The 16,608-nt window shown below is 49.5% G+C and overlaps 9 protein-coding genes across 9 annotated transcripts; 5 read left to right on the forward strand and 4 right to left on the reverse strand.

Moving 5' to 3' along the window:
* Positions 1-1,567: 1,567 nt before the first annotated feature.
* On the forward strand, positions 1,568-2,612 carry N7519_004912 (2-hydroxyacid dehydrogenase; the record flags this gene model as incomplete). The annotated part of the gene is made up of 2 exons (XM_057291688.1): positions 1,568-1,707; positions 1,763-2,612. 2 exons carry the CDS (start codon positions 1,568-1,570, stop codon positions 2,610-2,612), a joined length of 990 nt encoding a protein of 329 aa, XP_057146499.1.
* Positions 2,613-3,626: 1,014 nt separating this feature from the next.
* On the forward strand, positions 3,627-4,545 carry N7519_004913 (glutathione S-transferase; the record flags this gene model as incomplete). Its single annotated transcript, XM_057291689.1, has 3 exons — positions 3,627-3,664; positions 3,712-4,097; positions 4,190-4,545. 3 exons carry the CDS (start codon positions 3,627-3,629, stop codon positions 4,543-4,545), a joined length of 780 nt encoding a protein of 259 aa, XP_057146500.1.
* Positions 4,546-4,938: 393 nt separating this feature from the next.
* N7519_004914 (uncharacterized protein) lies at positions 4,939-5,464 on the forward strand (the record flags this gene model as incomplete). The annotated part of the gene is made up of 4 exons (XM_057291690.1): positions 4,939-4,957; positions 5,015-5,050; positions 5,219-5,334; positions 5,411-5,464. The coding sequence occupies 4 exons, from the start codon at positions 4,939-4,941 to the stop codon at positions 5,462-5,464; spliced, it is 225 nt and encodes a 74-aa protein (XP_057146501.1).
* Positions 5,465-6,294: 830 nt separating this feature from the next.
* N7519_004915 (SAP18 family protein) lies at positions 6,295-7,104 on the reverse strand (the record flags this gene model as incomplete). The annotated part of the gene is made up of 1 exon (XM_057291691.1): positions 6,295-7,104. The coding sequence occupies one exon, from the start codon at positions 7,102-7,104 to the stop codon at positions 6,295-6,297; it is 810 nt and encodes a 269-aa protein (XP_057146502.1).
* Positions 7,105-7,309: 205 nt separating this feature from the next.
* N7519_004916 (mRNA splicing protein PRP18) lies at positions 7,310-8,590 on the forward strand (the record flags this gene model as incomplete). The annotated part of the gene is made up of 2 exons (XM_057291692.1): positions 7,310-8,346; positions 8,398-8,590. Coding segments are annotated over 2 exons (1,230 nt in total), but the record flags the coding sequence as incomplete, so codon positions are not given.
* An 87-nt stretch (positions 8,591-8,677) lies between these two features.
* N7519_004917 (putative urea hydro-lyase/cyanamide hydratase) lies at positions 8,678-10,443 on the reverse strand (the record flags this gene model as incomplete). Its single annotated transcript, XM_057291693.1, has 3 exons — positions 8,678-9,288; positions 9,646-9,813; positions 9,906-10,443. 3 exons carry the CDS (start codon positions 10,441-10,443, stop codon positions 8,678-8,680), a joined length of 1,317 nt encoding a protein of 438 aa, XP_057146504.1.
* Positions 10,444-11,035: 592 nt separating this feature from the next.
* N7519_004918 (uncharacterized protein) lies at positions 11,036-12,766 on the reverse strand (the record flags this gene model as incomplete). The annotated part of the gene is made up of 2 exons (XM_057291694.1): positions 11,036-12,612; positions 12,742-12,766. The coding sequence occupies 2 exons, from the start codon at positions 12,764-12,766 to the stop codon at positions 11,036-11,038; spliced, it is 1,602 nt and encodes a 533-aa protein (XP_057146505.1).
* An 840-nt stretch (positions 12,767-13,606) lies between these two features.
* On the forward strand, positions 13,607-14,290 carry N7519_004919 (ADP-ribosylation factor family protein; the record flags this gene model as incomplete). The annotated part of the gene is made up of 1 exon (XM_057291695.1): positions 13,607-14,290. One exon carries the CDS (start codon positions 13,607-13,609, stop codon positions 14,288-14,290), a length of 684 nt encoding a protein of 227 aa, XP_057146506.1.
* A 407-nt stretch (positions 14,291-14,697) lies between these two features.
* Positions 14,698-16,429, reverse strand: N7519_004920 (phosphatidylinositol N-acetylglucosaminyltransferase subunit A/GPI3; the record flags this gene model as incomplete). Its single annotated transcript, XM_057291696.1, has 5 exons — positions 16,351-16,429; positions 16,261-16,292; positions 16,174-16,208; positions 15,732-16,120; positions 14,698-15,685 (listed from the first exon to the last, which is right to left on the reverse strand). Exons 1-5 carry the CDS (start codon positions 16,365-16,367, stop codon positions 14,698-14,700), a joined length of 1,461 nt encoding a protein of 486 aa, XP_057146507.1. The 5' UTR covers positions 16,368-16,429.
* Between the last annotated feature and the right edge of the window lie 179 nt (positions 16,430-16,608).

Here is a 16,608-nt window from a genome sequence, read left to right on the forward strand (position 1 = left end):
GGTCGACTGTGAGTGGTCGAACGTAGTGGGGACAGGAACGTTGGAGCTAAGATTGTATTTTCGTATGCAGAGAGTGGATTAAGTGGAGATATTGGAGATGAGAACGGGTGAACAGTGTTGAGAAGTGGAAAAAAGAAGAAGAAGAAGAGACAAAATAAATAAAGGAAAAGGAGGTGAAGGAGAAGCTCTGGAGGTGAAGAGCATACTACTCTGAGAGTACATGGCTGTGATACTGTTACTTTTTAGATCTGGTATTGTATTGTATCTCGTGTGTATGGGGAGGACAACTTGTCTGCCTTCTACTTCTGGGTACTTGGTGGCGGGGAATATACATGCGCAGGGGCCAAGTACCGCCAAGTACTATTATGTAGCCCGTGTGTCTTTTCCACGTACAATGTTGTTTATCGAGTACATCTTGTAGGACGTACTTTTTTTTACTTCTTTTTTTTTCCTTTTCCTCCACAGTGATTTACATACAACATACATTTCCCCGATATGAAATCATAAACTGGACTAGAGATCTGGATTACCTCGACTTTCTTTTGACCGCCATTTCTGATTACCCAGACCGGTTTTCCATATGAAGCCCCAGTGACGGGTTTCCTTTTGCGGTCTCTCCACTTGAACCTTGGAATCCGCAAATTGGGTCAAGGACACAGTTCCGATCTACTTCCCAGATTCCAAGGTTTACATAATTATATTGTATTTAAGACTCACATACTGTACTTACAGACATATGAAGTGGAATAATAATAATACAATCTAAAAAAATAATATAACAATGTAACATGCACTTGCAGTTTTCATTTATCCAAGACAAAACTGGAAAATAGGAAAAAGAAAAGGGAAAATGTCGCTCCTTCCTCGGGGATCCTTAGGTTCACTAGCGTCAAACTACGGTAAACAGTGACCAATCAGACAGTTTGTGGCGTCTCTTCTTATCGTCGAGCGATGATTGGGCCGTTCCAATCTCAATCATCCTATTGGCCTGACCCTCCAGCGGATGCCGGAGCCCCGCGGAAATCTGAGACCGAAGTATCCAATCAACTCGTAGGAAATAGAAATAAATTAAATATAAGATTATCTGCATGTCTGAAAAAAGTAATCATCCAGAAGACCTCGGGAAGTTGTGGGCACTGGGTTTTGGAGCCGAGGTCAATGTTAAACCTCAATCTCGGGAGAACAAAATAGAGAAAAAATCATTGAAGTTGCGATTGGAACTGGTTTCAGAGGGAGTACGGAGGTATTCCGCCTACGGAGTACTCCTGTAATGACGGTTGATGCATACTAGGAATAAGCTAGTACCTAACTAGGTAAGAGGTAGTATTTCATATAGGCCATATCCCGCTTCTAAGACCTCTGGAGGATTGGAAGAGTACAACATACAGTGTACTACATCTGCACTGGAATGCGGGAGGTTGCAGTCGGAGATCTGGGGGAAGTACCTCCCGAGGTCATCCCAAAATCGCCGCTTGCAGGCGTCATACGATAACACCCATGTCGTCATGACTTTGTTATAGTTCAATATGCAAACCTTGGAACCCCCAGATCACAAAAAATATCTATCATGAAGCTGGCGGTCTTTAGTGCCAAATCCTACGACCGCACCTACTTGGACCAGGTGCGTGACCAGCACTTTCCCGAGCTCTGCACCATTGAGTACCATGCCTTCGCGCTGTCTGAGGAGACCGTGCCCCTCAGCCCAAGGTTGCGATGCAGTGTGCGTCTTTGTCAACGACACCCTGGACGACCGCGTGCTGAGAGCCCTTCATGCCTACGGGATCCGTGCCATCTTGCTCCGCTGTGCGGGATTCAACCATGTCCATCTCGAAACTGCCGAAGAGCTAGGCCTCTTTGTGGCGAACGTCCCGGCATATTCCCCCGAAGCCGTGGCGGAGTTCGCAGTGGCCCTGATCCAGACTTTGAATCGCAAGACTCACCGCGCATACAATCGTGTGCGTGAGGGCAATTTCAACATCGAAGGTCTCCTTGGGAATACTCTGCATGGCAAGACCGTGGGGATCATCGGCGTGGGACGTATCGGACTCGCAGCCGCGCGCATCTTCCACGGCTTCGGGTGCCGACTACTCGCGCACGACCCCTTTGCCGGCGAAGAGTTCCGCCAGTTCGGGACGTTAGTTGACCTCGACACCCTGCTACAGGAGAGCCACATCGTTAGTCTGCATTGTCCCCTCACGGACAGCACGAAGCATCTCATCAATGAAGAGACATTGGCGCGCATTAGACCGGGGTCCTTACTGGTCAATACCTCGCGGGGTGGACTCATCGATACCACGGCGGTCATCCAAGCGCTGAAGACCAAGCAGCTGGGCGGGTTGGCATTGGATGTCTACGAAGCCGAAGGCGAGATTTTCTATAACGATCACTCCGGGGAGATCATCGACGACGACGTGCTGATGCGCCTAATGACCTTCCACAACGTCTTGATCTGTGGTCACCAGGGGTTCTTCACACGCGAGGCCCTCGAGGAGATCGCTGAGGTCACACTCGGCAATTTATCCGATCTGGTCTCGGCCCGCTCGTGCAAGAACTCCCTGGTCACGGAGGGACATGTACTAGTTCCCCTTGATACAGAGCCGGTAAGGCTATAAGGGAAGTCTGAGTATATGTGGATATGAAGCATCCATGTATTTATATTTACATTAATCTACCACACACGTTAAGCCAACGTATCGTTCATCTAAAACCCTCTTCTCCTGCTGGGAACTATGCCCCTGTGATTGACCCTTGAACCATGACTTCTGATGCAACTCTGGAAGAGGAGCGTTGTCAAGCTTTATTTTAAGTTCCTCGATATCTACTTCTGACCAGCATGGATAATTCTGAGGATCCTATTCATGGGAATCGGATTAGAAAATAGCCTTGCGTTTCCCCCCCCAAAAAAAAGGAGATTCCGTCCTCCTAATAGTCACTACTGCGTGTTGATACCATGATTGCTGTTAACAGAGAATAGCCCACCTTTGGCCTGTCATATGACGGAAAACACGCAATTCAGGGAGATTCAGAGCTTCGGGCAATTTCAGGCCCTTCTCATATCAATATTCCTTTACCTGCGGATGTGAATACATAGTCTATATACAGCCGGTGAAGCCTCGGTAGTGGGATGATCAACATGAACATGTGGATAACCCTCCAGCATAAAATGGAAATTGTGCTAGTAGAATAGAGAACTACAGAGCAGATAGAATTCTGACCGGTCCAGCCCAAATTTGTGAATTTTGGTCCCTTATACAACATAGGACATGTACGGAACGTCCTTATTAACGAACTCCGGTTAGCTCTATTTGTTGATGCTAAAGTTTGTCGGAGATAGTCGCCACATTAAGTATTGTCTACACATAATAGAAGCATTGTAGAATGGTCCGAATACGATTGTTATACGCCTAACACCTGAATATGTTGGATAATCAGAATCGTCCGGAACTCAAGATCTGCAGGTCTCGGCCTCTTTTCCCTTCTGGGAAATAAACTTGGAAGCCTCGGGCCATCTTGACATCATCCACGTGCGGGCATTTATATCCTTGGAAGTTCTTCTTTGTTGACTTGGTGACTTGGGCTTTCTTGAATCTCATACATAATATATAACACTGTTACAGTATAACATTATGGACAACAATCAAGGTTGCAAGATTACTCTCTATTGGTACGCTCCTCACAGTCTCTCCAGAATCATAATAACCCACATTCCAGGCTCGAGCAATCTCGAAGTCACAGAATCCTTTGGCTTTTGGAAGAACTGAAATTGGAATATGAGCTCAAAATCTTCAAGCGTCGCGCTGACAAGCTCGCTCCTGCTGAGCTGAAGGAGGTCCACCCGCTGGGCAAGTCGCCTGTGATCACCATCCAGGCACCGGGCGCCACAAAACCGCTAGTATTGGCGGAGTCTGGTGCGATCGTCGAATATCTCTGTGACCACTTTAGTAGCGCGCGACCGACGCTAGTACCCCAACGGTACACGCCCGGCAGCGAGGGCAAAGTGGGTGGAGAGACCGAGGAGTGGATGCGCTATCGCTACTTCATGCACTACGTGGAGGGCAGTTTGATGCCTTTCTTGGTTATGACCCTAGTCAACGACTGTAAGTCATCTTTCATTTAAAGCGTGAACACCGTAGATGCTCGCATGGCGTTGATGATCCAACGTTGGAAACATCGCTGACATTTCCGACAGCTATTCGGAACGCGCCTCCATTCTTTGTTCGACCTATCACTAGCATTGTTGCCTCACAAGTTGAGAATCAGTTCCTCACTCGCAATGTTGAGGGTAATCTCGCCTTCCTTGAGGAACAGCTCCGCACATCTCCTGAAGGTGGCGAGTACATTTGCGGCAAGGAGCTGACAGCTGCCGATATCTTACTGAGTTTCCCAGTCATCGCTGTTACCATGAGAGTGTTGAAGGAGGAGAAGAACAAGGAGAAATACCCTCTTCTTGTCGAGTATGCTAACCGCCTCGAGAGAAACGAGGGGTACCAGCGTGCCGTGAAGAAGATTGAGGAGATTGAGGGAAAGTTCTCGGCTTCTATGTAATTTAGAAATTATGATAAAGGGCACAATCGATTTCCATAAGTCGTTAAGCCCTCGGGTCTCATTTATCTCATTTATACCCCGTTGCGTCGCTGAGATATGGAAGACATTTGGTTGGCGGATGATCTCGGATATCATTTCACACCTCCGCAACCGCATACATCGATAATGAGACTATCCAGCAAGGATAAGAAGAAGGAATAGAGACAGAAACAAAATAATATATATCATTTCATCTTTGGAATGTACAACGTAGCTTAGCATGTAGACATGGTGAGGACGAAAACTGATTACATCATTCAGCTGATTCATCATCATGTGACCTTCAACTTCAATCCCGGCGACGCTTGCAAGCGTTGTCGGTTCTGTGTCTACGCTTCAACGCTTTCCGCAACAATGGCTGGTCCTAGCAAGTGTGAGTTTTGAGAGTCCCCTGTGTGCAGTGAGCTGAATTGCTAACCCATTGTTCCAGCTCTGATCCTTGACCCGGCCCTCCAGAAATACTACGGTACATGCCCCCCCAACCCCATCTCCCAAGATCCAAGATTCCGGATGAGTTTCACGCATTACACTGGCGCAAGCATACACATGAGCTACTTGGACCAGCTCTGTTGAACCCAGCATCCTGCGACACAACATATCCTCGCCGATTGAAGATTGACTAACGGACCCACAGAGCTCAATGCCAACCGTTACAAATACTGGCGCTGGACCCCGCGCCATGCCATGATATCGTTCGTCTACATGGGCCTGATTCCCGGCGTCCTTGGCTACATTGCCTACAAGTACGAGGTATGGAATGGCGTATTGTGGTTGGATTGCGATTGTGGTCCAATCCCGCGGGGAAGCACGCGCTAACAATATGCAGGGCCAATTCGAGTTCCGTGGCAAGCGAAGGGGAGATTCGATCGCCGAGTGGTAAACATTTAGCGATGAACTTCATAATTCAATTCCCGTTTCGGTATCAAACCCGTACCGAGCAGCGACTGTGACATGACGCGACATGGAGAACTACACACTGAGGTGTTGGAGATACTAGTGTGTCGAGGGGATTTTGCCCGACTTTTTCTTTTTGTGCCGGCGCCCGTTGCGTGGGCCGTGTACTTTATCACAGCATATACCGCATGGATTCCTTTATTTTGTTGACTTACTGTACCGTGCTTGGACCTGGGGTTTACTTCAAAGGCCAAACATACAGCCTGGGGGTATCCCATCCGAAAGACAGGTGGTATCCATTCTAGTGACAGTTGCTATCCCGGATTTCCGATAGGCATCTATTCGCCACCAGCTTGGAGGTCGTCCATGGATGGTAATAGCTGAGCATCTACATACTCAACCTTTGTAACTTGATATGCTCCACTCTAGCAGAATATCAGGACGCCGCATAGAGTTACCTATGTATCTACACGACCACAGGATGAATACCCTTCACCCTCAAGCCTACTTAGACTACATACGGCGATTGAAGAGGCCAACATCGTCGAGAGTTAGATAAGTAGATTTTCCTAGTGGGGATATCGCTAAAATGCTGCAACATGAAGCTATAGTAACCCCTTCGGCCAGTGGCAGAGCGCTACCCTAACGCCGAGGCAGGGGGCACATCATTCTTGTTTTTTTTTTTGATGGTACTGTATGTAGTACATGGTACGGACTTCATTGGCCTTAAACTAGATAATCATACAATGTCTCAATATGGGTATCCATCGCCCTTTTGACAAACTTGCTTTTGAACTGGATTTCTCCTCGCCCCTCTCAATATGGTGCCCATCCACGACGGCCTCGTCCACCTTCAGGCAGTCGCTCACCACGATGCCAATCGCCTCGGGGCATATGGGGAGGACCACCACCACCACGAGGACCACGGCCAGGCCCACGAGGATATCCATTATCCCGGAACGCGCGCATGCCACCTCCACCTCCACCTCTGGGTCCCATGATCGGGCCTGACGCGCCATTGAGCGCGGGCGCAACGGATCCGTCCTCGAGCGGTGGAAGAATTGCGCATTCAATGTAGTCTCCAACGATGAAACGGGCATCCTGCAGGGGCCTGTCGGCTTCAGAGCCCTGGAAACGGAGTGGGCCAGGGCGAGGTCGTGCTTCCTGCTTATCTTCGTCGTCGTCTGCGCGCAACTGACTATCTCTCGGTCCAACAATAGCACTGCCTAAATCCCTGCTCAAGTATCGACCACGCGCATCGGGGCCGCCCATTGCCGCGCCGCGCGCGTCGGGGTAAATCAGTCGGAAGCAGAGACGAGTGCCAACGGGTGGGTCAGGGAGTAATGAAGGAAGAGCAGAAGTAAGAAGTTGCGAGAGCTCGCGAAGTGTGCATGAGTGCCATGTGTAGATCTCCAGATGTGGTGGGAGCGCTGTAGATGCGACAGGTGATGTTGGACGAATGGCATTCGGTCCGCTGACCGGTCCTCCGCGGCGAGATGGTGGGGGAATGCTGTAGTCGGATAGAGGGTTGTAGTTGTTAACTCGGTAGAAGAGCTTCAAATGAAAAGGTGCAGTGGTCTGGCGGTTGATCGAGGGTTTGGGGCCCTCGCGCGACGGAGCGGCCATGATGGATGGTAGGGTGAAAATCAGAGGTTGCAATTCAGAGGATGGGGAGGAAACAGTAGAGATGGAAGATGCGATGACTTGAATATAAATTAAAGCTTGGATAAAGGTCCTTGAAGGTGAATGTTTGGAATTTGGTTGAGGGGAGTAGTTGAAAGAGACAAATGCGGCGTCGAAAAAGCTGCGGGTTCTCTGAACGTGCAAAGCCGAACATTCTTTTTCCTTCAACCTCCACACATCTTCCTTTGACGCAACTCTCCCTTATTTATTTTTCTACTTTTATCTTGAGCCACAGTCGCATTATCGCATTATTCAAGCTCACTGCAACACCGCCATGGATTTCGCCGCGTTGATGTCCAAGGAGATCTCCAAGGCCAAGGGTAGCGATGCTTCCAAGCCATCTGGCAAAGATACCGGGAAGAGCTCCCCCGTAGCACCAACGAAGAAATATATGCGACGAGGCGATGTCGAAGCTGCCCGGATTGAAGCTTATAACGAAGAGCAAGAGCGACTTGCACGGGAACGCGAAGAGCGCATGGCGAATAAGCGCAAGCTCGAAGAAGAAGAAGCGGATCGAAACCGAGAACGCGAGGAGAAGAAGCGAAGACTAGCCGAGGAGTCGAAGAAGAGGAGAGAAGAAGAAGAAACAGCCAAAGAACGTGAACGGCGGCGGAGGCTCGGTCTGCCTGAGCTGCCTGAGAATACCCCAGCCGACGGTGACGCAGAGGAAGATATCGAGGAGGAGGAGCTTACTGCAAAATTACGAGAGATGAATGCGCCGATAAAATTGTTCGGAGAGGACTATCGAGCCCGTCTTCGACGATACCGTCGTCTAGTTCAACGGGCCGCTATTCCCAAGAAGAAGGTGACCGATGGACCTATTCCCACCACCCTGGAGCCCGTGTCTGGTGGACAGATGATCATTCCAGCCAAGATCCCGAAGGACCAAGAGAACCGTCTGTTCCTTTTCCGGCAATTGGCGTCTTACTTCAACATGGTTTTGTCGGAATGGGAACTGGCACTAGCAAGGCGTGACATCTCTGTGCGAGAAAGTTTCCAGGGAAAACAAGCGTTCAATGCCATGATCCAATCACGCGAAAACATGACCCCGTTGTTCCGCCTCTTCGAGAAGTCCGACCTAGAGGATGGGCTGTTGGAACCAATTGTTGAAATTGTGCACAAGGCGCAACAACGGCGATATGTCGATGCAAATGATGCTTATCTACGCGTGAGCATCGGTAAAGCGTATGTCGATCCCACTGGTAGAATTTAGAAATGACGCTAACATACCTATAGAGCGTGGCCCATCGGTGTGACCATGGTTGGTATTCACGAGCGATCTGCACGAGAGAAGCTGCATCAGAGTGACCAGCAGGCACACATTCTGAGTGACGAGATTACCCGCAAGTATCTACAGAGTATCAAACGCTGCTTGAGCTTTGCGCAAGTCCGCTGGCCCCCGGAGGATCAATTGCAGATGATGGGTTAGCCCCGTTGAGAATAGTGTCCGAATATACCCATAGCGTTTCAACAAGGAAAACATGTACATTTAGAGCCTGTAATATTCATTTTTCCATCAATTTGAACATCGACTTGAACTGGTCTCTTTCAATAACCCGGAGACTGTGACAACGCGGTACCCTCTGCGATTCAGCTCCGGCAACACCTTCTGTAACATGGGCACCATCCACTCTCTCCGATCATGGCACACGATGATACTCCCTGGCTTGACCATACTCAAAATATGACTCGCGTTCAGTTTCCAAAATGGCACCTGCGGGTCATGCGGATACACATCGCCGAGCACCAGCCGATAGCCCAGCTCCTTTACAAGGGATCTCATCCGGGAGCTGAAAAATCCCGAGCCAGGGCGAAAGAGCCAATTCTCGGGCTGTGGTGTATTTCCTGCGACATATGCTTCCCGGATTCTGGCATGGACTGATCGGATCTGATCTGCCAAGACGTCGTCACTGAGTGCACGCGATGGTTCATCATACATGGCATGGTTGGCCAGTTCGTTGCCAGCTCGGACGAGATCAGCCAAGACAGATTCGTGTCCTGGGATCTGGGATCCTATCAAGAAGAAAGTGGCAGCTGCATTGTGCGATTGCAATAGACGAAGAATTGCAGGTGTGTGTACGGAGGGCGCGTCGTCAATCGTCAATGCAACCACTTTGTTGTTTGTGTCTACGCGGAAGAGTACGCCGGGCCAGCGACGTTGACAGTAACGAATGAACAGACTTGGGGGGTTTGTATATGCAATAAAATGGTACGAGGAGAAAAAAAGTGGCGAGGATGGCTTGAAGCATGGCTTCTGTGGAGGATGAAGGTTGTTTTGTGTCCGAGATCGAGGAAGACATCTATACATCGTCCATCACCTCTACACCAACTGGTCAGTCTTTCCTACTTTAGGGATTAAATTAGGACAATACGCTCATTTTGTTTCAATTTCATTTCTCTCCATGTAACCAAACACAATCAGTCTGAGATCCTCAAAAGTTCCTCACTCATAGGGTGCCATTAGAGTATTTTCTAGCACCTTACTGGGGAATTCTTCCTCGCCGAGTGTCGTTGTATGTGCCCAAGGCTTGAGCCGGTTCTCTTCATGAATAGTACTAGCGAAGCACCCACTCCATTTCAGGCGAGGGAAATGGTTGCAACCCTCCTGGATAGTCGAGGGATGAATGAGATCCGCATATGAACCAGTATTGTCTGTTTCTAGGTTAGTTAAGGCCAGTGAATAGTAGTATGGCCTTGGTCGTCAAGGAATCTTGTGTCCGAACCATTCTAATAGAGAAACATACCGAAGATTGTTGCCAGCTGAAGCAATTGACCGAGAGCCGTGATTTTGCCCTTTTCACACAAGTCTAGATGCCGGTTGACTGCTTCAGCCACGCTCTCGGCCTGATCTTTCGGGGCGACTGCGACGCCCCCGCCTACAAAGGAAGGTTGTAGGTTCTGTAGAACTTCCAGTGCTTTCAAGCCTCCAAAGAACTCGAAGCTCATTCTGGTGGCCTCCAAGTTACTTTGGGTTGTTCCGATATCGTGAAGCAGGCAGGCAAGGAAGTAGGTTTCATCGGTAAAGGCCCATTCGGGGAACCTGTACCGCTTGATTGCAAGTCCAAAGTGGTAAACCCGAAGGGAATGATTGTATGTTGGCTCAGGAAGATGAGACTTGGCATACTCATCGATCCGCTGGGCGAGGGACGTTGCGGGAGTGGGAACTTCAGTCACTGCAATGAATGGGGCAGGTGTTGCTGGAGGATCTGCAAGAAGAGCAGTTGCTGACGATAAAACAGGAGTGAAGCCATAGGCCGAGATGGGGTCGTGGGATGGCCACATCTTTTGAGGGCACAAGTTAGGAATACCTCTGGATGGAAATATTTGGGATATTCGGATGTTTTATACTCTCTCTCCCTCTCTATACTTTCTATTCAATAGGCTAAAAATGAATCTCAATTATCCATTATCCATTATGGTGAATTGGTAGACAGAAGATGTAACCATGACTCACTTGCCACCAGACCTACTTTCAAATGTATATTTGTATAATTGTTCCATGATAGTACTTTTGGAGTAATTTGATACATTTCAATGTATTCTTCGAAGCCAACAAAGTGACCGCATCAGGTAAGGGTACCAAGGTAGTTCTTGAATTCGAGTCTTTGCATTTCTCTCGAGGTCTATCATTTGTAGCGGCTGCATGTTGCTATTGAAGGAGAACAATAAGATAAACTTCTATAACTCTGGGCTCTCTGCAAAAAGTGCTTGCGCCAAAATCGGGACTTGATTGTAAGTACTGGAACCGAAGAGCTTGCAGAGTAGGGGACAAATCCTCGAAAATAAGATAGATCAAACAATATATGTGCCTTTCCAAGCCAATTCTAGGGTTTTACAGATCGGATCGTGATATACATGCATATCCTCCAAACACTCATCGTGTAAGATCATTCCACATGCGCGAGAATGTCTTCCACCAACCACGTACAGCGGACTGGTCTGTGACTGTCGACACTTTGCTGAAGGTATCTTCACGAGCCAGCTCCGATGCATTGCCATTTGGGTAGACATGGTGACCATCCATGCCGTTCATCACGGAAAGCGAAGACCCATGTAGTTTAGCAGAAGGTGCGTAACTGCTATAGTCACTGCGGGTGTCTCGCTCGCCATCTATCAGATGCCGAGCAGCGTAGACGCACCCACCATATGAGAATCTGACCAGAGAATCCCCAGTCAGGCTGCCGATGATATAGACTCCCGGTGCCACCTCGAGGTCCTCGATTGCTTTCGCACGGAGAGATTGGCCGGTGACTGCTGGATCCTCTTGATTGCCCTGCCCCAACACTTCACAGCGGAGCTCGGGATCGAGGTAATCTAGAGTGCCTCGCCGGCCGGCAGCATATACAAGGCCGCCCACGGTCTGAGAGAAAACAGTTCCATCTTGGCAGCGGAATGTGACCGTCGCCAGGTCGCCGTGGACTTCCACGGCTGTCACTTCAACATTAGGAAGACCTTCATAGAGGTCTTCCCAATTCCGGCTTTCAAGGAATGGCGTTGAAGTCGCGCGTCGGTACTTTGGCCGCTGGTCTTTACTAGCGGCTTTGGCTGCGAGAGCGGATCGTTTCATAAGACGGTAGACACCGGCATATTCTGGATATGCTTGCTGATGGCAGGCCCGAAGAGGTGATGGGCGGTCATTTGGAGACCATTTGTATATGTGTAAAATCTTTTGGTTAGGGGAGGCGGACATGATGGAATCTGCAGCGGAGAAGCCAGATCCAACGACGAGTAGCGGGACATTAGGCGAGGACTTGGTCTCAAGTAATGGGCATAACACCGGCTCTGGTGAGAGAATCTCGGAAAAGATTCCACTTGCCAGGACTAGGCGCTTGCAGTGGAGGTTATGAGAACGAACATAAAACCCAGTAGCGGTGCGGGAAATGCCCTCCAATTGTTCCCCACACCGAAACGCATCATCGATATGTGCAGCCCCCGGATAGGCAGCAAAGTAATCGGCGATCTCGCGCCGCGTGGGCCTGGTATAAGATGGTAGCTCTTCGCCTGTCGTTCCTTTGTGATGGTCGGCAAAGGAGTACCCGGGCAAGGACAGCATTGCCGCATAACTCAATGTCTGGATATCCCAACTTGCGCCCCATGGATCTTCAGTCCATTGGCCTCCGGGCTTCAAGGACTTTCCAAAAACAAGATGTGAGACAGCCTTCTCGGGCTGTGAGCGCCAATCAATATTCGAGATGCAGCCGGGCTCGTCCACATCCACACTTGGCCGTACAAGTGTGTCCAGTAAGACGTTCACGGGAAGGGCCTGAGTCGAGTAAGATAGCCGGGAGGCGTCAAAATGCGCTGTAAGAGCATTCACATCGGCATTCAAAATCTCTGGCGCAGTTTTCAACTTGGCGTCCAATAGATGATCGGGATGTGGAGGGTTGGATGAGTAGAAAGGGATATGTCCATGGAGGATATATGAAAGGATCATAGCCGACGGCCCATTGCCTGGTAAAATCGGTTCAATCAGTTGCCGTTTCACAAGGACTTCTAATGGCGTGGGGTGGGATGCGGGGCTCAAGCAGAGCAAAAGTCCCCGATGGCTTCAGCATGCAACGTCAACCATGATAGACGTACCGACGATGATAGTATCAATCTCCATTGGCGGCGATGTATATCAAATCAGTGATCGAGGGTGTGGCATACTGGTATAGACATGCGACAGTAGAAAAACAAGGTCGATCATCCAATCAAAGCAGGATGAGATCCTCGTCACATTGCCTTTTCAGCAGAGGTCAATAGCAAGGCCATATGGGAATGTGACATTTGTAGCCAAGGGAATTCAAGAGGAAAGGTGAATGCCCCAGACTAAATGGGGCGGTGTTCGTATCGACAGGTCCGTCGATCAATAATCAAAAGCTGACAAACCCTGGGAAACCGGTCCACCTTCAAGTGGGGAGAAGAGGAGACTCGGAAAAATCGACGATTTTCCATTTGCTGGGAAGAACGAGCTGGGAAACTGAAACCGGAGTATTTGTCGGGGAAGTGTAGGGTTTATCATTCTATCATATTTCTGAGTTGAGATTGAACATATTTGAACGAATGTGATGTTAAAACTGTATGATGCGCACATTCAAAATGTCCGATGTAGTTCGGATTGCAACATCCCCCAGATCACAATTCAGCCCTAAGCCCTAACTTCCCAAAACGGATGAGGCTGCAACGCGGCCGGGGAACATGAGCTTCAACGTCAGAGAACTGACTGCGATGTCATGATTTTTACTTCCGATCCCGTTTTCCTATAATTCTATTTGCGCTTGGCCTTGGGCTCCCCCCCATAGGGAACGCGATCATGTATCACCTGGCCAAGTCGCTGTACTTAGCCGCCACAAGTAAAGAAGGTAACTACTCTCTCCCATCGCATGATCGCATGATCGCATGACCTTCGACGCTAATTCTTCTAAACCTCAAGAGTATTCTGTTCTCCTGCTTGGCTTAGATAATGCCGGCAAAACAACACTCCTCTCTCCAGATCAAGGCGCTGTATCAACCCCGTTCTGATGGCGCTCCGGCCCCCAACCCCGGAAAAACCGTCCCCACCGTCGGGCAGAATGTCGCAACGATAGCGTTACCAGACATGAACTTGAAGATTTGGGATGTCGGAGGTCAGATCTCGATGCGCGGTCTTTGGCAGAGCTACTACACTAGCTGCCACGCGATCATCTTCGTGGTCGATAGTGCCGACGTTGGTCAAGATCCCGATATCGCACGACTTGCTCGGCGCGCAAGCTCCGTGGCAGGTCCAGCGCGCAACGGCGCAAGAGGGAGCACAAGTGCTGAGGCCTTCTCAGAGCAAAACGTCGGAATCAACGCGGGCAGCAGTGAATTCGGACGATTAGACGAGTGCCGGCAAGTCCTCGAGTCGGTCTTACAAAGTGCCGACGTGGCCGGTGTTCCTATTCTGGTGTTAGCAAATAAGCAGGACCGTGAGGACTGCGTGGAAGTGGTTCGCATCAAGGAAGGGCTTGTCCGGAAAGTGTTTGAAGGAGAAACAGGAGGCGGCGTCCGTGACAGTCGTGTGCTGCCGGTCAGCGCGCTGCTTGGGTCTGGCGTCCAGGCGGCTGTGGAGTGGGTACAGAGTCGTGTCAAGTGGAACAAAGAGGGCAGGCCTCCAGTGATGCGTTGATTCAAAGTTGGGGCTGCCGACCATTCTCGTACATGATGTCGAGCGCAGCATATCAAGGTGCATAATGGCGTTCATGATAATTACATTTTCTGTTAATCTGTTAATATACCAATAGAGTCTATTCAATGTCAAGCTTGTTCAACTATCAGCCATGTCATCTAGGTGGTGAAGCTAGCGCAAGAACGATTTCAGGCATTTTATGCTGCCAGTTAGACATTATGTATATGGTATTATGGATGAGGATATGTAAAAAGTAAATGGGTGCAGCACAAGAGGATGTGAAGGGGTGTGATTAGACGAGGGTATGAGCTGCTCGAGACAAGCACGATAGGCGCAGAACCAAGAGTCGGCTTAAACATGTTGGTAGGCCGGAATTCTCTGTGCCGATGATTGGGGGCATTTTTTTCTCAGCGAACACTTCTGGCGGTCTCACGGGTCTTACTCGCCGGTTGCTTCTTTGGCCAGCTTCGTGCAATGTCAATGTTGGCTCGGGGAAACCACATCTCAAGAAAAACATAGATCAAGAAGTCAATCACGACACACAGACAGAACAGCTTGCCTGCCCAGACACCACAACCATAGTAGCGTTTCAACCGGTCAATTAGCGCAAAGCTGCGGACGCGATCTCCACTCGCTTCCCAGCCCTGGCCTGGATAGTAACCGTAGAATTCCTCTGGGCTGATGTCGCCGATAATCCCTTCGTACACGCGCTCAGTGCGCGCGGCCACATCCCGCCATGAATACATCATCTTCACTTGATCGTGAAATCGATCCGTGCGCACTTTGTTCGAGCGCAAAGCCGCGATTGCCTTGCTGGTTGCAAGTACAATATCATCCTCTTCCGGTTTGGCGAATGTTGTCATATGCTGAGGTAAAACTTCTGGAATGCCTCCAACGCGGGTACAGACGACGTAAAGACCACAACTAGCGGCTTCAACAATGACTGTCCCGAATGCTTCTGTCAGACTAGGATGGAGATAAATGTCACCTCGCACCATTACGTCTCGGACCTCCTCGTGTCGGACCGAACCTAGAAGTTCGACTTTATCCTGAAGCACATTGCGTTCCAACATCTGTTCCAGGTCGATTGCCTTGGGCCCGGACCCTGCAATAATGAAGCGCGTATTGGGATTGGAAGCAAGAATGCGCGGAATAGATGCGATGAGAAGGTCGGTGCCCTTATTGTAAAAAAGTCGGGAGATGACTACGATTGTAATCGGATCGTCGGGCCCGATTTGTCTGGGGGATATTGGAGCATCGGCGGGCGAGGTCAGACCCTGTTCAGGTGCACGAGTAGTATGAGACAGAGGGCAGAAGTTCTCTGCTACCACGGCGTTCGGAATGACCGACACCATTAATGGATCCAACGAAGCCCGAAGCACTGTGTTTTCCTTGCTGCAACTTGTCAGTTGAGTCGTGCAACACGGCCGTGACAACCTACCAAGTGTGGCTAACACAAATCGCATGATCAACATCACTCAAAGTAAACTTAAGCAATTTGTTGGTGAGAATTGATGCTGCATCAGCGAATCCGAAGAGGGAGTGGTCCGTGAAGACAGTCCGCAGCCCCATAGTACGCGCATGGAGGATAGCCTCTCCACAAAAGCTACTCAAACTGGCATGGCCATGGACTATGTCAATCTCCTCTCGGATGACGATATTGCGGAATATGGGGAAGAACGAGAAGACGGTGGGGAATGTCGTTTCGCGGTAGATGACGAAGAATGGAACGTGGTAGATCTTCAGTCCATTGGTAAGATATCGGACTCCGGTGCGTCCTTTGTATGCATGGGTAATAACAATGACTTTGTGTCCCCGATCGATGAGTTTCTGAGAAGCACTTAGCAAGAGCTCAGGTGGAGCGACAAGGTGGGCATGCTTACGGACGACAATTGGTATATGTGACTCTCAATTCCGCCTAGGAAGGTTAGCGATTGTTTGAACTATAGGGAAAAAAGAGTAAGTCATACCTGACTGGGGAAAAAAGAAGTCACTGACCATGCTATAACCAGAGCGATGTTAGCAAGTAATGGCGACTAGTAAGTAGAACAAATACTGACGCGATGTTATAAGGCATCGTGGCTGTGGTTCTCGGGGCGAGAACTCCGAGGTATCGAATTTGCTCTCCGTGTCAAATTCTTTTCCATGGCGAACAGATCTGCTGCTCAAAACACCAGTCCATCCAAGCCAATAAATACAGGAGACCTGCAGACATCTGGAAGCTGTCCCGATAAGCAGGGCGGTGGTGAGGGCGGTGATCTCATTATGTGTTCTGCCGGCATAAAAGATTCAAAGAAAAGGAATTTGATTCCCACGAG

This window comes from Penicillium mononematosum (genome assembly GCF_028829835.1).
Source record: "Penicillium mononematosum strain IBT 11891 chromosome Unknown utg000003l:1.0-8172316.0:1.0-8177699.0, whole genome shotgun sequence".
NCBI lineage: Eukaryota > Fungi > Ascomycota > Eurotiomycetes > Eurotiales > Aspergillaceae > Penicillium > Penicillium mononematosum.